This window comes from Phyllobates terribilis, unplaced genomic scaffold (genome assembly GCF_046119375.1).
Source record: "Phyllobates terribilis strain yellow unplaced genomic scaffold, ASM4611937v1 Scaffold_11__3_contigs__length_659146591, whole genome shotgun sequence".
Taxonomy (NCBI): Eukaryota; Metazoa; Chordata; class Amphibia; order Anura; family Dendrobatidae; genus Phyllobates; species Phyllobates terribilis.
Window position 1 is genome coordinate 232,742,798 of NW_027362771.1, and position 14,057 is coordinate 232,756,854.

Below are 14,057 nucleotides of genomic sequence, written 5' to 3' on the forward strand. Positions count from 1 at the left end.
CTCCTTAGTTGTTGCGCTGGCTGTGTGCTTCGGGTCATTGTCATGCTGGAAGACCCAGCCATGACCCATCTTCAATGCTCTTACTGAGGGAATAGGTTGTTGGCCAAAATCTAACGATATAAGACCCCATCCATCCTCCCTTCAATATGGTGCAGTCATCTTGTCCTCTTTGCAGAAAAGCACCCCCAAAGTATGTTTCCCCCACCATGCTTTACGGTTGGGACTGTGTTCTTGGGGTTGTACTCATCATTCTTCCTCCAAACACGGTTAGTGGAGTTGATACCAAAAAGTTCTATTTTGGTCTCATCTGACCACATGATCTTCTCTGGATCATCCAGATGGTCATTGGCGAACTTCAAATGGGCCTGGACACGTGCTGGCGTGAGCAGGGGGATCTTGTATGCCCTGCAGGATTTTAATCCATTACAGCGTAGTGGGTTACTGACAGTAATGTTTGAGACTGTGGTCCCAGCTCTCTTCAGATCATTGACCAGGTCCGCTCATGTATTTCTGGGCTGATTTCTGACTTTCCTCAGAATCATCTTTACCCCATGAGGCAAGATCTAGCATGAAGCACAAGACCGAGGAAGATTCACAGTCATCTTGTGTTTCTTCCATTTTCTAATAATTGCTCCAACAGTTGTTGCCTTCTCAACAATCTGTGAGCCTATTGTCCTGTAGCCCATCCCAGCCTTGTGCCGGTCTATAATTTTGTCCCTGGTGTCCTTAGACAGCTCTTAGGTCTTGGCCATGGTGGAGAGTTTTGAGTATGATTGATTAACGAATTCAAACAGGTGGAATTAATACAGGTAATGAGTGCAGAGTAGGAGGGCTTCTTAAAGAAAAATTAACAGGTCTGTGAGAGCCAGAATTCTTGCTGGTTGGTAGGTGATCAAATACTTATTTCATGCAATAAAATGCAATTTAATTATTTAAAAATCATACAATGTGATTTTCTGGATTTTATTTTTAGACTCTGTCTCTCACAGTTGAAGTGTACCTACCATAAAAATTATAGACCTCTCCATTCATTGTAGGTGGGAAAACTTGCAAAATTGGCAGTGTATCAAATACTGTATACACAGTATAAATAAAACGTCTACACATTCATTTCAAGATGCCAGTTTTTTGTCATGTAATAAAATCACACCACGAAGAAACATTTCAGAACTTTTTCCACCTTTAGGGCTCATGCAGACAATGGTATTCTTGGTCCAAGTGCGCTCCGACAAAACATCAGATCGAACTCGTATCAATGTTATTCTATGGGGTTGTGAACCGAGTCTGTCTGAAGATAAAATAATTGCAGCATGCACCATTTGCATCTGTAAATCAGATCACACTCAGCCATGCAAGTCAACGTGTCCATCAAAAAAAATCGAACCCTACTTTGATGATGTCTGAGTGCGGGCTGACTTTCACACACTGACAGAATGGAGAAGATGGAGAATTTTTTTTCCATCTTCTCCACATCCAAGAAAATCTGATCACACTCTGATCACATTCTGATCAAACTCTGATCATAGTTATCTCGATTAATCATAGCCTTAATGCCACCCATAATCTGCACAAATCCATTGAGAAACAAAATGACATCATTTTGAGGGAAATAAAAATAACAAAACTAAAATTATGTAGTTGCATAAGGGTGAACTTATAATTTGGGATGTGGTTGTGTTCAGATATGGATTTGTACAGATTATCGGTGACATTAAGGGCAGTAAAAGCTCTGAAATTCTTCTTCTTGGTATGACAAAAGCATGGCATTTTAAAAGTGCAGTGCAGACTTTTTATACGCACTCATATATATATATATATGAGGTATATCAGAAGGCAGCACTCCAAATAACTTTTTTAGAAAAAAATGGACTTTATTGAGCCCAAAAGGCAATGTTTCGGTTTGCCTTTTGGGCTCAATAAAGTCCATTTTTTCTAAAAAAATTATTTGGAGTGCTGCCTTCTGATATACCTCTTTGATATGCAGCAGTTTGGACAGACTGCCTGGAGGCCTGGCACCCATTAGTGAGTGATCATCAAATGGTGCTGTTTTCAATATATATTCTTTATATATATATATATATATATATATATACACATACATACAGTACAGACCAAAAGTTTGGACACACTTTCTCATGTAAAGATTTTCCTGTATTTTCATGACTTTGAAAATTGTACATTCACACTGAAGGCATCAAAACTATGAATTAACACATGTGGAATTATATACTTAACAAAAAAGTGTGAAACAACTGAAAATATGTCTGATATTCTAGGTTCTTCAAAGTAGCCACCTTTTGCTTTGATGACTGCTTTGCATACTCCTGACATTCTCTTGATGAGCTTCAAGAGGTAGTCACCGGAATTGGTTTTCACTTCACAGGTGTGCCCGGTCAGGTTTATTAAGTGGGATTTCTTGCCTTATAAATGGGGTTGGGACCATCAGTTGTGTTGTGCAGAAGTCTGGTGGATACACAGCTGATAGTCCTACTGAATAGACTGTTAGAATTTGTATTATGGCAAGAAAAAAGCAGCTAAGTAAAGAAAAACGAGTGGCCATCATTACTTTAAGAAATGAAGGTCAGTCAGTGCGAAAAATTGGGAAAACATTGAAAGTGTCCCCAAGTGCAGTTGCAAAAACCATCAAGCACTACAAAGAAACTGGCTCACATGAGGACCGCACTAGGAAAGGAAGACCAAGAGTCACCTCTGCTTCTGAGGATAAGTTTATCCGAGTCACCAGCCTCAGAAATCGTAGGTTAACAGCAGCTCAGATTAGAGACCAGGTCAATGCCACACAGAGTTCTAGCAGCAGACACATCTCTAAAACAACTGTTAAGAGGAGACTTTGTGCAGCAGGCCTTCATGGTAAAATAGCTGCTAGGAAACCACTGCTAAGGACAGCCAACAAGCACAAGAGACAAGTTTGGGCTAAAGAACACAAGGAATGGACATTAGACCTGTGGAAATCTCTGCTTTGGTCTGATGAGTCCAAATTTGAGATCTTTGGTTCCAACCACCGTGTCTTTGTGCGACGCATAAAAGGTGAACGGATGGACTCTACATGCCTGCTTCCCACCGTGAAGCATGGAGGAGGAGGTGTGATGGTGTGGGGGTGCTTTGCTGGTGACACTGTTGGGGATTTATTCAAAATTGAAGGCATACTGAACCAGCATGGCTACCACAGCATCCTGCAGTGGCAAGCTATTCCATGCGGTTTGGGTTTAGTTGGACCATCATTTATTTTTCAACAGGACAATGACCCCAAACACACCTCCAGGCTGTGTAAAGGCTATTTGACCAAGAGGAAGAGTGATGGGGTGCTACGCCAGATGACCTGGCCTCCACAGTCACCAGACCTGAACCCAATCGAGATGGTTTGGGGTGAGCTGGACCGCAGAGTGAAGGCAAAAGGGCCAACAAGTGTTAAGCATCTCTGGGAACTCCTTCAAGATTGTTGGAAGACCATTTCCGGTGACTACCTCTTGAAGCTCATCAAGAGAATGCCAAGAGTGTGCAAAGCAGTCATCAAAGCAAAAGGTGGCTACTTTGAAGAACCTAGAATATAAGACATATTTTCAGTTGTTTCACACTTTTTTGTTAAGTATATAATTCCACATGTGTTAATTCATAGTTTTGATGCCTTCAGTGTGAATGTACAATTTTCATAGTCATGAAAATACAGAAAAATCTTTAAATGAGAAGGTGTGTCCAAACTTTTGGTCTGTACTGTACATATATCTACATACACACGCACACTTACACAAGCACTATTAACAGTTCTAGTTTTGGAAGTGTTCTTACTTTGGCAGCATCTTTTTGCCAGCCATGTCTAAAACATTTGCTCAGAACTATATATAGGTAAATATTTTTTCTTAGCCTTCTCCTTGCTCATCAATACAGTAGGCGAAAGTAAGAAGCAAGCCCACCTCATACTACCATGCATCCATAATCATTAATAGTGGCCTCTAACACATTTGTCCTCCTTTTGCATTTCATCATTCTTTCATCTTTCTTCCAGAAAAAATCCGGGAGAGACATGTTAAAGAAAGATTAGACAACCCCTTTAAGGATAATTTAAATGAGCCAATAATTAGGAACAAGTGTTACAAATACTGTGCGAATATTGATCAGCACAAAATCTGTGAATTTTAGTGCAGCTGTTTCCTGTATTAAATGTTTTGCTCCCTCTATCTAGAACACGACTTTGATGTATAATCCAATTTATTTTACAATGAAACACAGTATTTAGGCAGTGGAGAGGGGAGTGTTGAATCAGCTACTGCTTGATGAACTTGACAATGAAGTGTTAATGGATAGGTGTTTATTGGGCAGGTAATCACCCTGGTCTTGTCTCCTCCTAATGAGGCCAGGGAGACAGGCATCTTTCTGTCTGCTGTCAGGACAGGTGTCTGCACAGCTTCAGGGAGATTTTTTTTTTAAATTCTATGGATCCAAGAGTTTTATTTTTAATTTCCATTCCAAATGACGTGTCCAAAAAAAGCCATACAGTGTTTAATGTGCTGTTAATTAATGCGTATAACAGTGTAGTCAGGAAACAGCTTGTTTATGCCAGGCTTGTACAGTAATGCTATGTCTGGTATTAAGTATAAAAGTATTTCTAGGGAGTTGGTGACATTTCACTCTCTCCTGAATCAGAACAGTCGTGAATTCTTAGTGCACGTGGTCTGATAACTAATGCTTTGCCTCTCCCTGTATCAGGTGGGATCCTACATCACAATAATAGAATATTTCAAAGATGTATACATGTGTCATCATTGCTATTGAGTCATGTATTTTTCAAAGAAAGAAGCCATCTAAACACAGGGAATACATTTATCAAAGATAAGGTTGTCATAGGATAAAGTTCTGGATCATAGGCTTTGTTCACATCTGGGTCATTGTTTCAAATTATAATAGTCCCAGTGGTAATAATAGTGTCAGTGGCTCAGTGGTTAGCACTTTAGCCATGCAGCACTAGGGTCCTGGGTTCGAAACCCACCAAGGACAAACAAAGGGAAAGTGTCAGCTCACCCACATGGATATCTGAGGCTCGGAACCAGCAGTGCTGTAGTAATTAAAGATAAAGAAAGATATTGTTCCAGCGTCAGGATCTTGTAGAAACTTGAAATTTGCTTGGAAAGTTAAAAAATGTCACTTAGGGTCACAACCAAGCAGAATATTAGCGTGGCAAATGCATTTCAGACTGTGCGTCTTCAATTATTGCATGCAAATTTCAAGTTTTTAGAAGATCCTGAGGCTGGAACAATTTCTTTACCACCAAGGACAACATCTGCCAGGCATTTGTATGTTCTCCCCGTGTTTGCGTGGGTTTCCTCCGGGTTCTTCAGTTTCCTCCCACACTCCAAAGACATCCTGATAGGGAATCCTTCTTTCACAAAAGATCCAGCAAGTTCTGCAGACTGCTAGGCTGAATTTTCAGCAAAACGATGAACATTATTAGGATGGCACCTTATATATCTACAATTCGACAATATATATATATATATATGTATATATATATATATATATATATATATATATATATATATATATATATATATACACAGTACAGACCGAAAGTTTGGACACACCTTCTCATTTAAAGATTTTTCTGTATTTTCATGACTATGAAAATTGTACATTCACACTGAAGGCATCAAAACTATGAATTAACACATGTGGAATTATATACTTAACAAAAAAGTGTGAAGCAACTGAAAATATTTCTTATATTCTAGGTTCTTCAAAGTAGCCACCTTTTGCTTTAATGACTGCTTTGCACACTCTTGGCATTATCTTAATGAGCTTCAAGAGGTAGTCACCGGAAATGGTTTTCACTTCACAGGTGTGCCCTGTCAGGTTTAATAAGTGGGATAGTCCTACTGAATAGACTGTTAGAATTTATTTGTATTATGGCAAGAAAAAAGCAGCTAAGTAAAGAAAAACGAGTGGCCATCATTACTTTAAGAAATGAAGGTCAGTCAGTCCGAAAAATTGGGCAAACTTTGAAAGTGTCCCCAAGTGCAGTTGCAAAAACCATCAAGTGTTACAAAGAAACTGGCTCACATGAGGACCGCCCCAGGAAAGGAAGACCAAGAGTCACCTCTGCTTCTGAGGATAAGTTTATCCGAGTCACCAGCCTCAGAAATCGCAGGTTAACAGCAGCTCAGATTAGAGACCAGGTCAATGCCACACAGAGTTCTAGCAGCAGACACATCTCTACAACAACTGTTAAGAGGCGACGCAGAAAAGGTGAACAGATGGACTCTACATGCCTGGTTCCCACCGTGAAGCATGGAGGAGGTCTGATGGTGTGGGGGTGCTTTGCTGGTGACACTGTTGGGGATTTATTCAAAATTGAAGGCATACTGAACCAGCATGGCTACCAAAGCATCTTGCAGCGGTATGCTATTCCATCCGGTTTGCGTTTAGTTGGACCATCATTTATTTTTCAACAGGACAATGACCCCAAACACACCTCCAGGCTGTGTAAGGGCTATTTGACCAAGAAGGAGAGTGATGGGTTGCTACGCCAGATGACCTGGCCTCCACAGTCACCAGACCTGAACCCAATCGAGATGGTTTGGGGTGAGCTGGACCGCAGAGTGAAGGCAAAAGGGCCAACAAGTGCTAAGCATCTCTGGGAACTCCTTCAAGATTGTTGGAAGACCATTTCCGGTGACTACCTCTTGAAGCTCATCAAAAGAATGCCAAGAGTGTGCAAAGCTACTTTGAAGAACCTAGAATATAAGACATATTTTCAGTTGTTTCATACTTTTTTGCTACTTTTTTGTTAAGTATATAATTCCACATGTGTTAATTCATAGTTTTGATGCCTTCAGTGTGAATGTACAATTTTCATAGTCATGAAAATACAGAAAAATCTTTAAATGAAAAGGTGTGTCCCAACTTTTGGTCTGTACTGTATATACACACACACACATATACATAAATACTTGAGAATGCATTGCCAAAACTATACACAATTTAACAACAGCTATTGAGTAGATCTGCAGAATATTGGTAATTAGAGTTTTTTAGATAAATATACGCCACCCAAATGGAATAAGTGATTTGAGTATCATCTGCCTACAGTATCAGAGAATCCGACGGATAATTAGAACAGCCTGTTATGTATGGAAGGCTCCAGACTCTGAAAACTGTCCTAATGCCAGAAATATAAAAGACTTGATAACACCTGGCTACATGGAGAAAGTACCCTAATAGACTGTAAAAATGCTGTGAGAGACATAGAGCAATTAGTAAAACATACAGTGTTGATAAGTCTATTCTGAGGATATGTCAGGTCAGCACTGGTACAGTATAATGCACCCTGGCCATGCTCAGGAGACAGACAGTCTGTCCAGGATCTCTTACTTTGCCACTTAACATGTACATAACAAAACCCCAATTTGTCTCATTTTAATATCCCAGTCTGTAGGATGCAGCCTGGTCTTGGCACTTTCAAAGTAATGAAATCTATTATGTAAATATAACATTGAAGGAAAGTCTGCCATGCCGGTGTGTCTCCACCTCTTTCGTTATCACTACAATCACCTGAGTGGGCAATGAGTCCATGTTGTGTCTTGTGTGTTTTGATAAGCCATGGATAATGAATAGGCTGGAGCATCTCAATGTGTATATAAGCAGCTGAGACCACCACGGTGCCACTACCTAAGCACTTGAGCAAGGCTTGACATCATATATACAAAATGACCGCTTCCCCTGTCTTCTTGCTCCTTACTGGTTTACTTGCTGGATTATGCAAGGCATTTGATTTTGGATTATCCACAAGATGTGTCACTATACCTAAAGAACTAGGTATGTGCCATGACATCAGCTACACAGAGATGCGGCTTCCTAACCTTATGGGGCATACCACTATCCCTGAAGTTGTTTCCAAGACAGCAGAGTGGCACAAACTTCTACAAACCGGATGCCATCCATATGCCCAAATGTTCCTGTGTTCCCTGTTTGCTCCAGTCTGCCTTGATACGTAAGTGCGAATTTCACTATGTCTCCTCTTTATTGCTCATTGTATCATTTGGGAATGTAACCTAACTACTGTTCATGCTCCATAGTGAGCATTAAATCTATATCCTCTTTTTAAAAGAAACTGAACCTCTGAAACAAAATCTTTCATTATTGGGAGGTTACCGATGGGAGATTTTACACCTACTGCTATGTGGCTGCTATAAACTGCTTAATACTCTTCACTATACAGTACAGCTCTGCTAAAAAGGGATTATACACTCTATGCTGTACAATGAAGCCCATTTTGTGGCTTGACCCTTCCTACGCAATTTGCCAATTCCTGGTGCGTTGCAACATATGTATTTATAATCTGTGATGGGCTGGGTGAACATACATTCACAAACTGGTATATAAATATTTTTGCTTTATACTAAACTTCTATTGCCTTAACATTCATTAGAAAATTAATAAGCGTGCTCGGCTGTCACAGAATTACCAATCTGATCTTTAATGCTTTCCTTCTACAGTTTACAACTAATTCTAAATGATTGAAAATCTATAACCTTTCTTTTTTTGCAGGTTTATCCAGCCATGTCGTAGTATGTGTGAGGCTGTGAGAGACGGCTGTGCCCCTGTATTAGAATGTCATGATCAATCCTGGCCCGAAAGTCTAAACTGTGACCGTTTTCCAGCTGGTGACGATATGTGCCTTGACAACTTAAGTAAAGAATTCCAATATATCTACAAAGGTAATTTTGATTTCCTAACATTTAAGAAAAAAAAACAAAGAAACATTAACTGAAATGAACATAATGCTTTCCTAATATGTAACACTTGTAAACTGCCCTCTTAAAAAGCCTTAAACTATTTTTTTTTTCTTTTTAAGAATTGCCCAAACCAACATGCCAAGGCTGCCCATTGATTGAAGAAACTTTTTCATATAGGAGTGTCTTGGATGCTTTTTGTGACCATGACATTGGTAAGTTTTCCATTTTTCTCTAATAGAGTGAATACTGTACATTGTCTTGCTGTGTGCGTTCTTATGCACCCATGATGCTGAAATGTGACAAATAATATGCCAAAGGCTACTTTTTTACAAATATGGATAGATGGATGGATCGATAGATGGATAGATATATAAACAGACTGATAGATGGATAGATAGACAGATGGATGGATAGTTAAGATATATGATAGATATATATGCTAAATGGATGGATATAATAAAAGGATAGATAAACAGACGGATAGACAGATGGATGGATAGATAGATATATGATAGATATATATGAGAAATTGATGGATGAATATATTAGATAGATAAACAGACAAATGGATGGATGGATAGAAAGATAATAGATATATATGAGAAATGAATGGATATATTAGATAGCTAGACAGATAGACAGATAGATAGATAGATAGATAGATAGATAGATAGACAGATAGACAGATAGATAGATAGATAGATAGATAGACAGATAGATAGATAGACAGATGGACTAGATAGAAGATAAGATAGATGTATAGATTCATGCAACTGTATTAAAGTTCATTGCTTATTTTAAGCAATTTGCTATTCCCTAGGTGCTATGAAATAGTGGGAGGCTGAGATGACACTAATTAGCTGATAGTGTTAATGTCTATGCATGCATTTGTTGCCAACCCACTGACACAGTTAAGCAAAGTATATCATTAAGATCCCAATTGCTGTGTTTCAACACGCAAAGAAAAAAAAACTAATTACAACTAGAAAATGACACGGTGCCCTTGTTACGGACTTACCGTTCTGAGGTTCTACTATAATAATAGAAGGTAGTTTATTTATGGCATACGATTGGCACTTCTGAGATTAGTACTAATCAAGTCACTCTTTTTACAGCTGTGAAAGTAAAGTTGGCCAAAAGAAAGCTCGGTTCAGGACATCACGAATATGTGACTGAGGGCCCAATTGAATTTATTAAACAGGGGCTGTTGCTTCCATATGACACCCGCAATCTGATAGAACAATGGCTGAGGATCAATGACAGCTGTGCCCATAGGATGATCCGTCACTCCAGGTCCATGGTTTACATTTTAACTGGAAATATCCAGCATGGAAAAGTTGTGCTCAACAGAGTATTTCACTGGCAGAAGAAGGACTCTCAGCTGACACTGGCCACCCGGAAATGGAGGCACCATAAATGTTAATGTCATTTTAACTTTTCTCTGTAAATATTGAAGGCACTATACGAATGTAAATAGTTGTAAATAAATAAATATACATATATTTTTTTTTATAAGGACTTATTTAGGTAATGACTTATTTAGTTAATTGGCAGTTATGTATTTCAACATCCCTTGCCAAGCTGCAAGTGAGTTATGTGGAATGTAAAGAATATAACTAATGTGCAAATACTTTGCAAATATATGGAGATAAACTTAACTCTTCTAACCAATCTTTGTGTTGTCTCACTAAATCTTCTAATACAGATTTACTTTTCGTTGGGAACAGATAATGGGTTTAGCTTTGTCATACCACAGTTGTGCTACTTGTAAAAATAAAATAAAAAATTAGAATTTCACTAATGCAGGTCACAAACATTAGGCTTCGTTCAGACATCAGTTGAGTTTACAGGTTATAGTCTAGGGTGCTGCACACGTGTGAAATGTGTCTGCAAAAAAATCATGGAGACTTGTCTGGTTTCGATCTGAGTCAAGGATCAAAATCCGTGACGGATCAAAATGACCCATACAAATCCATAGGTCCTTACAAATCAATATCCGTACATGTATGATATCGATGCGTTGTTTTTTCACATTGCATTGGGCAGAAGAAGCTTTGCAATTTATAATTTTTCTAGAATATAAGAAAATTACTGATGACAAATACAGACAGACTGACCAAACACTGAAAATCTCATTCTAAACACTGATGAAAATTGTTTTTTTTCCTTATTCAATTATGAGATCTAAAAATAAAAAAGAGACGTCTGACTGAGGCTTTAGTTTGAGGGTACCTTCACAAGTAACAGATTTGTTGTAGTTTTTCTGTGGCAAATCCAAACCAAATTCTGCATCTAACACATGCAGATTTTGCTACATAATTGCTTTCGGAAACAATAGGAAGATCAAGCCCAGAAAGCCGCAGTGGCCAGTGTGAAAATTGTAAAAGTTTAATACAGATTGTGATAGCTAAAAACAAAACAAAAAACATCCAAAATTTGTAAAAATACATTTAACACAAAAAAACTAATATAAACAAGTAGTAATTTTCTGATGATATCTTCCCTTTAATGTGCTCAAACACTTAAGACAATTGTAATATGAACAATTGTCCAGCAAAAACTGAAATATCCAGCATACCCGCTGTAAAGATTACAAGACTACTCCCTAAAGTCTGGACACATAGGCAAAAATACATATTTTCAAGAAATGAAATTTAATAACAACATTTTATTCAATTGCAATGCTAAATAACTTCTTCAATATGATTTCCATCATTTCCGATGCAAAGATTGACTTGCTTTGCAAAATTCACGGGAACTTAGTTCATGAGAATTCCTATGTGTCTAGACTTTAGGGACACCCAGTATATGATGAATTGACAGCAAATTCCATAGTAATTAGCTGTATGTATTTCAAGTTAGCTTCAAATTTTGGAACTTTTGAGTAAAGGTCTTCAAGTAGACCTGTTCAATGTTCTCCTCCGTTTACCTCCTGATATCTCTGCCTTAACTGTCAGTTTTTATTGTTTACATGTTCTTGAAGGAATAGATGTCTACTTGGGGATGAGAAAGGCAACATATAGGGGATAGTGATGAGCGAGCACTAAAATGCTCGGGTGCTCGAAGCTCGGGTCGAGCACATTGGAATACTCGGGTGCTCGACCCAAGCAACGAGCCCAATGTAAGTCTATGGGAAACTCGAGCATTTTTCTGGCGGTCCCCCCGGCGGTCTGCAGAAGGTCAAAAATTGCCCAAATCGATGGGAACAGTGCTCAATTAAACATCAGGCAGGTAGAATATATAGGCAGACAGGCGGGCAGGGTATATAGGAGGGTGCATGAAAAACATAGCAGGGCACTTGGAACACACTAGTGCCCTCCGATTTTCATGCACACGTCTCTTTAAAAAAGCCGGCCGGCAATTCATCAGCGGCATTCACCAGTACCCGACAATTTAGAACAGAAAGAATAGAGCATCACACATAGATTACATAGATAGAAACATGTCAGTCACATATATAAGTAGTACAGTGACAGTGTTGGTTACTGTACTTGTCATTTAGTGTTAAAGGATTTATTAAAAAAAAATAATAGTATTTTCATGAACCTGTCTCTTTAAAAAAGCCGGCCGGCAATTCATCATTGGTACCCGACAATTTAGAACAGAAAGAATAGAGCATCTATCTTAGATTAGATAGATAGCAACATGTAAGTCACATATATAATGAGTACAGTGATGGTGTTGGTTACTGTACTTGTCATTTAGTGTTAAAATAAAGAATTTATTAAAAAAAAAATTGGCGTGGGGTTCCCCGTAATTTTAGTCTCTAGCGGAGGTTAAGCAGACGACTTGGGCAGATGTTTGAAGCCTGGAAAGGGGGTAATAGCCACAGAGCTTCCCAGGCTACTAATATCAACCCCAAGCTGAATACCTAGCCTTTACTAGCTATTAAAATGGGGGACCCCCAAAAAAATGACGTGTGGCCCCCCCTATTTTAATAGCTAGCAAAGGCTAGGCAGACAGCTGGGGGCTGATATTAATAGCCCAGGAAGGGTGCCATGAATATTGGCCCCTCCCAGGCTAGAAACACCAGCTGTCAGCCACCACAGAAATTGCGCATCCATAGGATGCGCCAATTCTGGCACTTAGCCTCACTCTTCCCACTACCCTGTAGCGGTGGCAGTGGGTTAATAGGGCTGGGGTTGATGTCAGCTTATAATGCCAGCTGACATCAAGCCCAGGTTAGTAATAGTGAGGCGTTTATAAGACACCCCCATTACTAACCCCATAGTCAAAGTTAAAAAAAACCCCAAACACCCAGAATAAAGTCCTTTAATTGAAATAAACACACAATTCTTTAATGTTCTAAATTAAACTCTACTTACCGTCAAGCCCATTCCAGCTGAAGCCAACGATCTCCTGCAATAAAAATAAAATAATAAACCAACCTCATCCTTACCTTTCCTTGGTTCCCAGGACAGCTTCAGCTCTGCTACATCGTGATGACAGGCTGGACCGCAACAGAATGCTGCCATCCAGCTTGCCATGCCGCAGACACTGAGAAGCTCCTCAGTGACGCTCCTCAGTGTCTCGCTATGATTGATGGTATCCAGATGAGCCGAGTTCATGTCCAATGAACTCAGTTCACCTCATGCACGTCACTGACAGCGTGGGAGAATTCTCCTGCGCATGCGGTGAGCGCAGGAGAATTCTCCCACACTGGAATGGCATTCTGATGACAGGCTGGATCGCAGCTGAGTACTGCCATCCAGCTTGTCATCCTTCAGAGACACTGCAGAGCGCGACCATGCCTGCGCTCGGCAGTGTCTATGAAGGATGGCATGCTGGATGCAGCTCTCAGCTGCCATCCAGCCTGTCATCTCAATGCCATCCCAGCATGGGAGAATTCTCCTGCGCTCACCGCATGCGCAGGAGAATTCTCCCACGCTGTCAGTGGCGTGCATGAGGTGAGCTGAGTTCATTGGACATGAACTCGGCTCATCTGAATGCCATCACAGCGAGACACTGAGGAGCTTCATTGAGAAGCTTCTCAGTGTCTGCGGCATGGCAAGCTGGATGGCAGCGTTCTGCTGCGGTCCAGCCTGTCATCTCGATGTAGCAGAGCTGAAGCCGTCCTGGGAACCATGGAAAGGTAAGGATGAGGTTGGTTTATTATTTTACTTTTATTGCAGAAGACATTGGCTTCAGCTGGAATTGGCGTGACGGTAAGTAGAGTTTAATTTAGAACATTAAAGAATTGTGTGTTTATTTCAATTAAAGGACTTTATTCTGGGTGTTGTGTTTTTTTTAAATATTTTACTAGAAATTCATGGCGGTCATGTCTAATATTGACGTGACCCCATGAATTTCGGG

At 39.6% G+C, this 14,057-nt stretch overlaps 1 protein-coding gene and 1 long non-coding RNA gene across 2 annotated transcripts in view; one reads left to right on the forward strand and one right to left on the reverse strand.

Annotated features, from left to right (window-relative positions):
* LOC141165080 (uncharacterized) overlaps positions 1-14,057 on the reverse strand; it is a 40,727-nt gene that overhangs the window by 11,437 nt on the left and 15,233 nt on the right. The gene's annotated exons all lie outside the window — the stretch shown is intronic.
* LOC141165079 (secreted frizzled-related protein 5-like) lies at positions 7,716-10,167 on the forward strand. The gene is made up of 4 exons (XM_073650721.1): positions 7,716-7,999; positions 8,557-8,726; positions 8,864-8,956; positions 9,860-10,167. Exons 1-4 carry the CDS (start codon positions 7,716-7,718, stop codon positions 10,165-10,167), a joined length of 855 nt encoding a protein of 284 aa, XP_073506822.1.

Coding starts and splice junctions, on each gene's coding strand:
- LOC141165079 (XM_073650721.1), top strand. CDS start 7,716: ATGACCGCTTCCCCTGTCTTCTTGCTCCTTACTGGTTTACTTGCTGGA. Junction 8,000..8,556: donor GCTCCAGTCTGCCTTGATAC/GTAAGTGCGAAT, acceptor CTTTTTTTGCAG/GTTTATCCAGCCATGTCGTA. Junction 8,957..9,859: donor TTTTTGTGACCATGACATTG/GTAAGTTTTCCA, acceptor CTCTTTTTACAG/CTGTGAAAGTAAAGTTGGCC.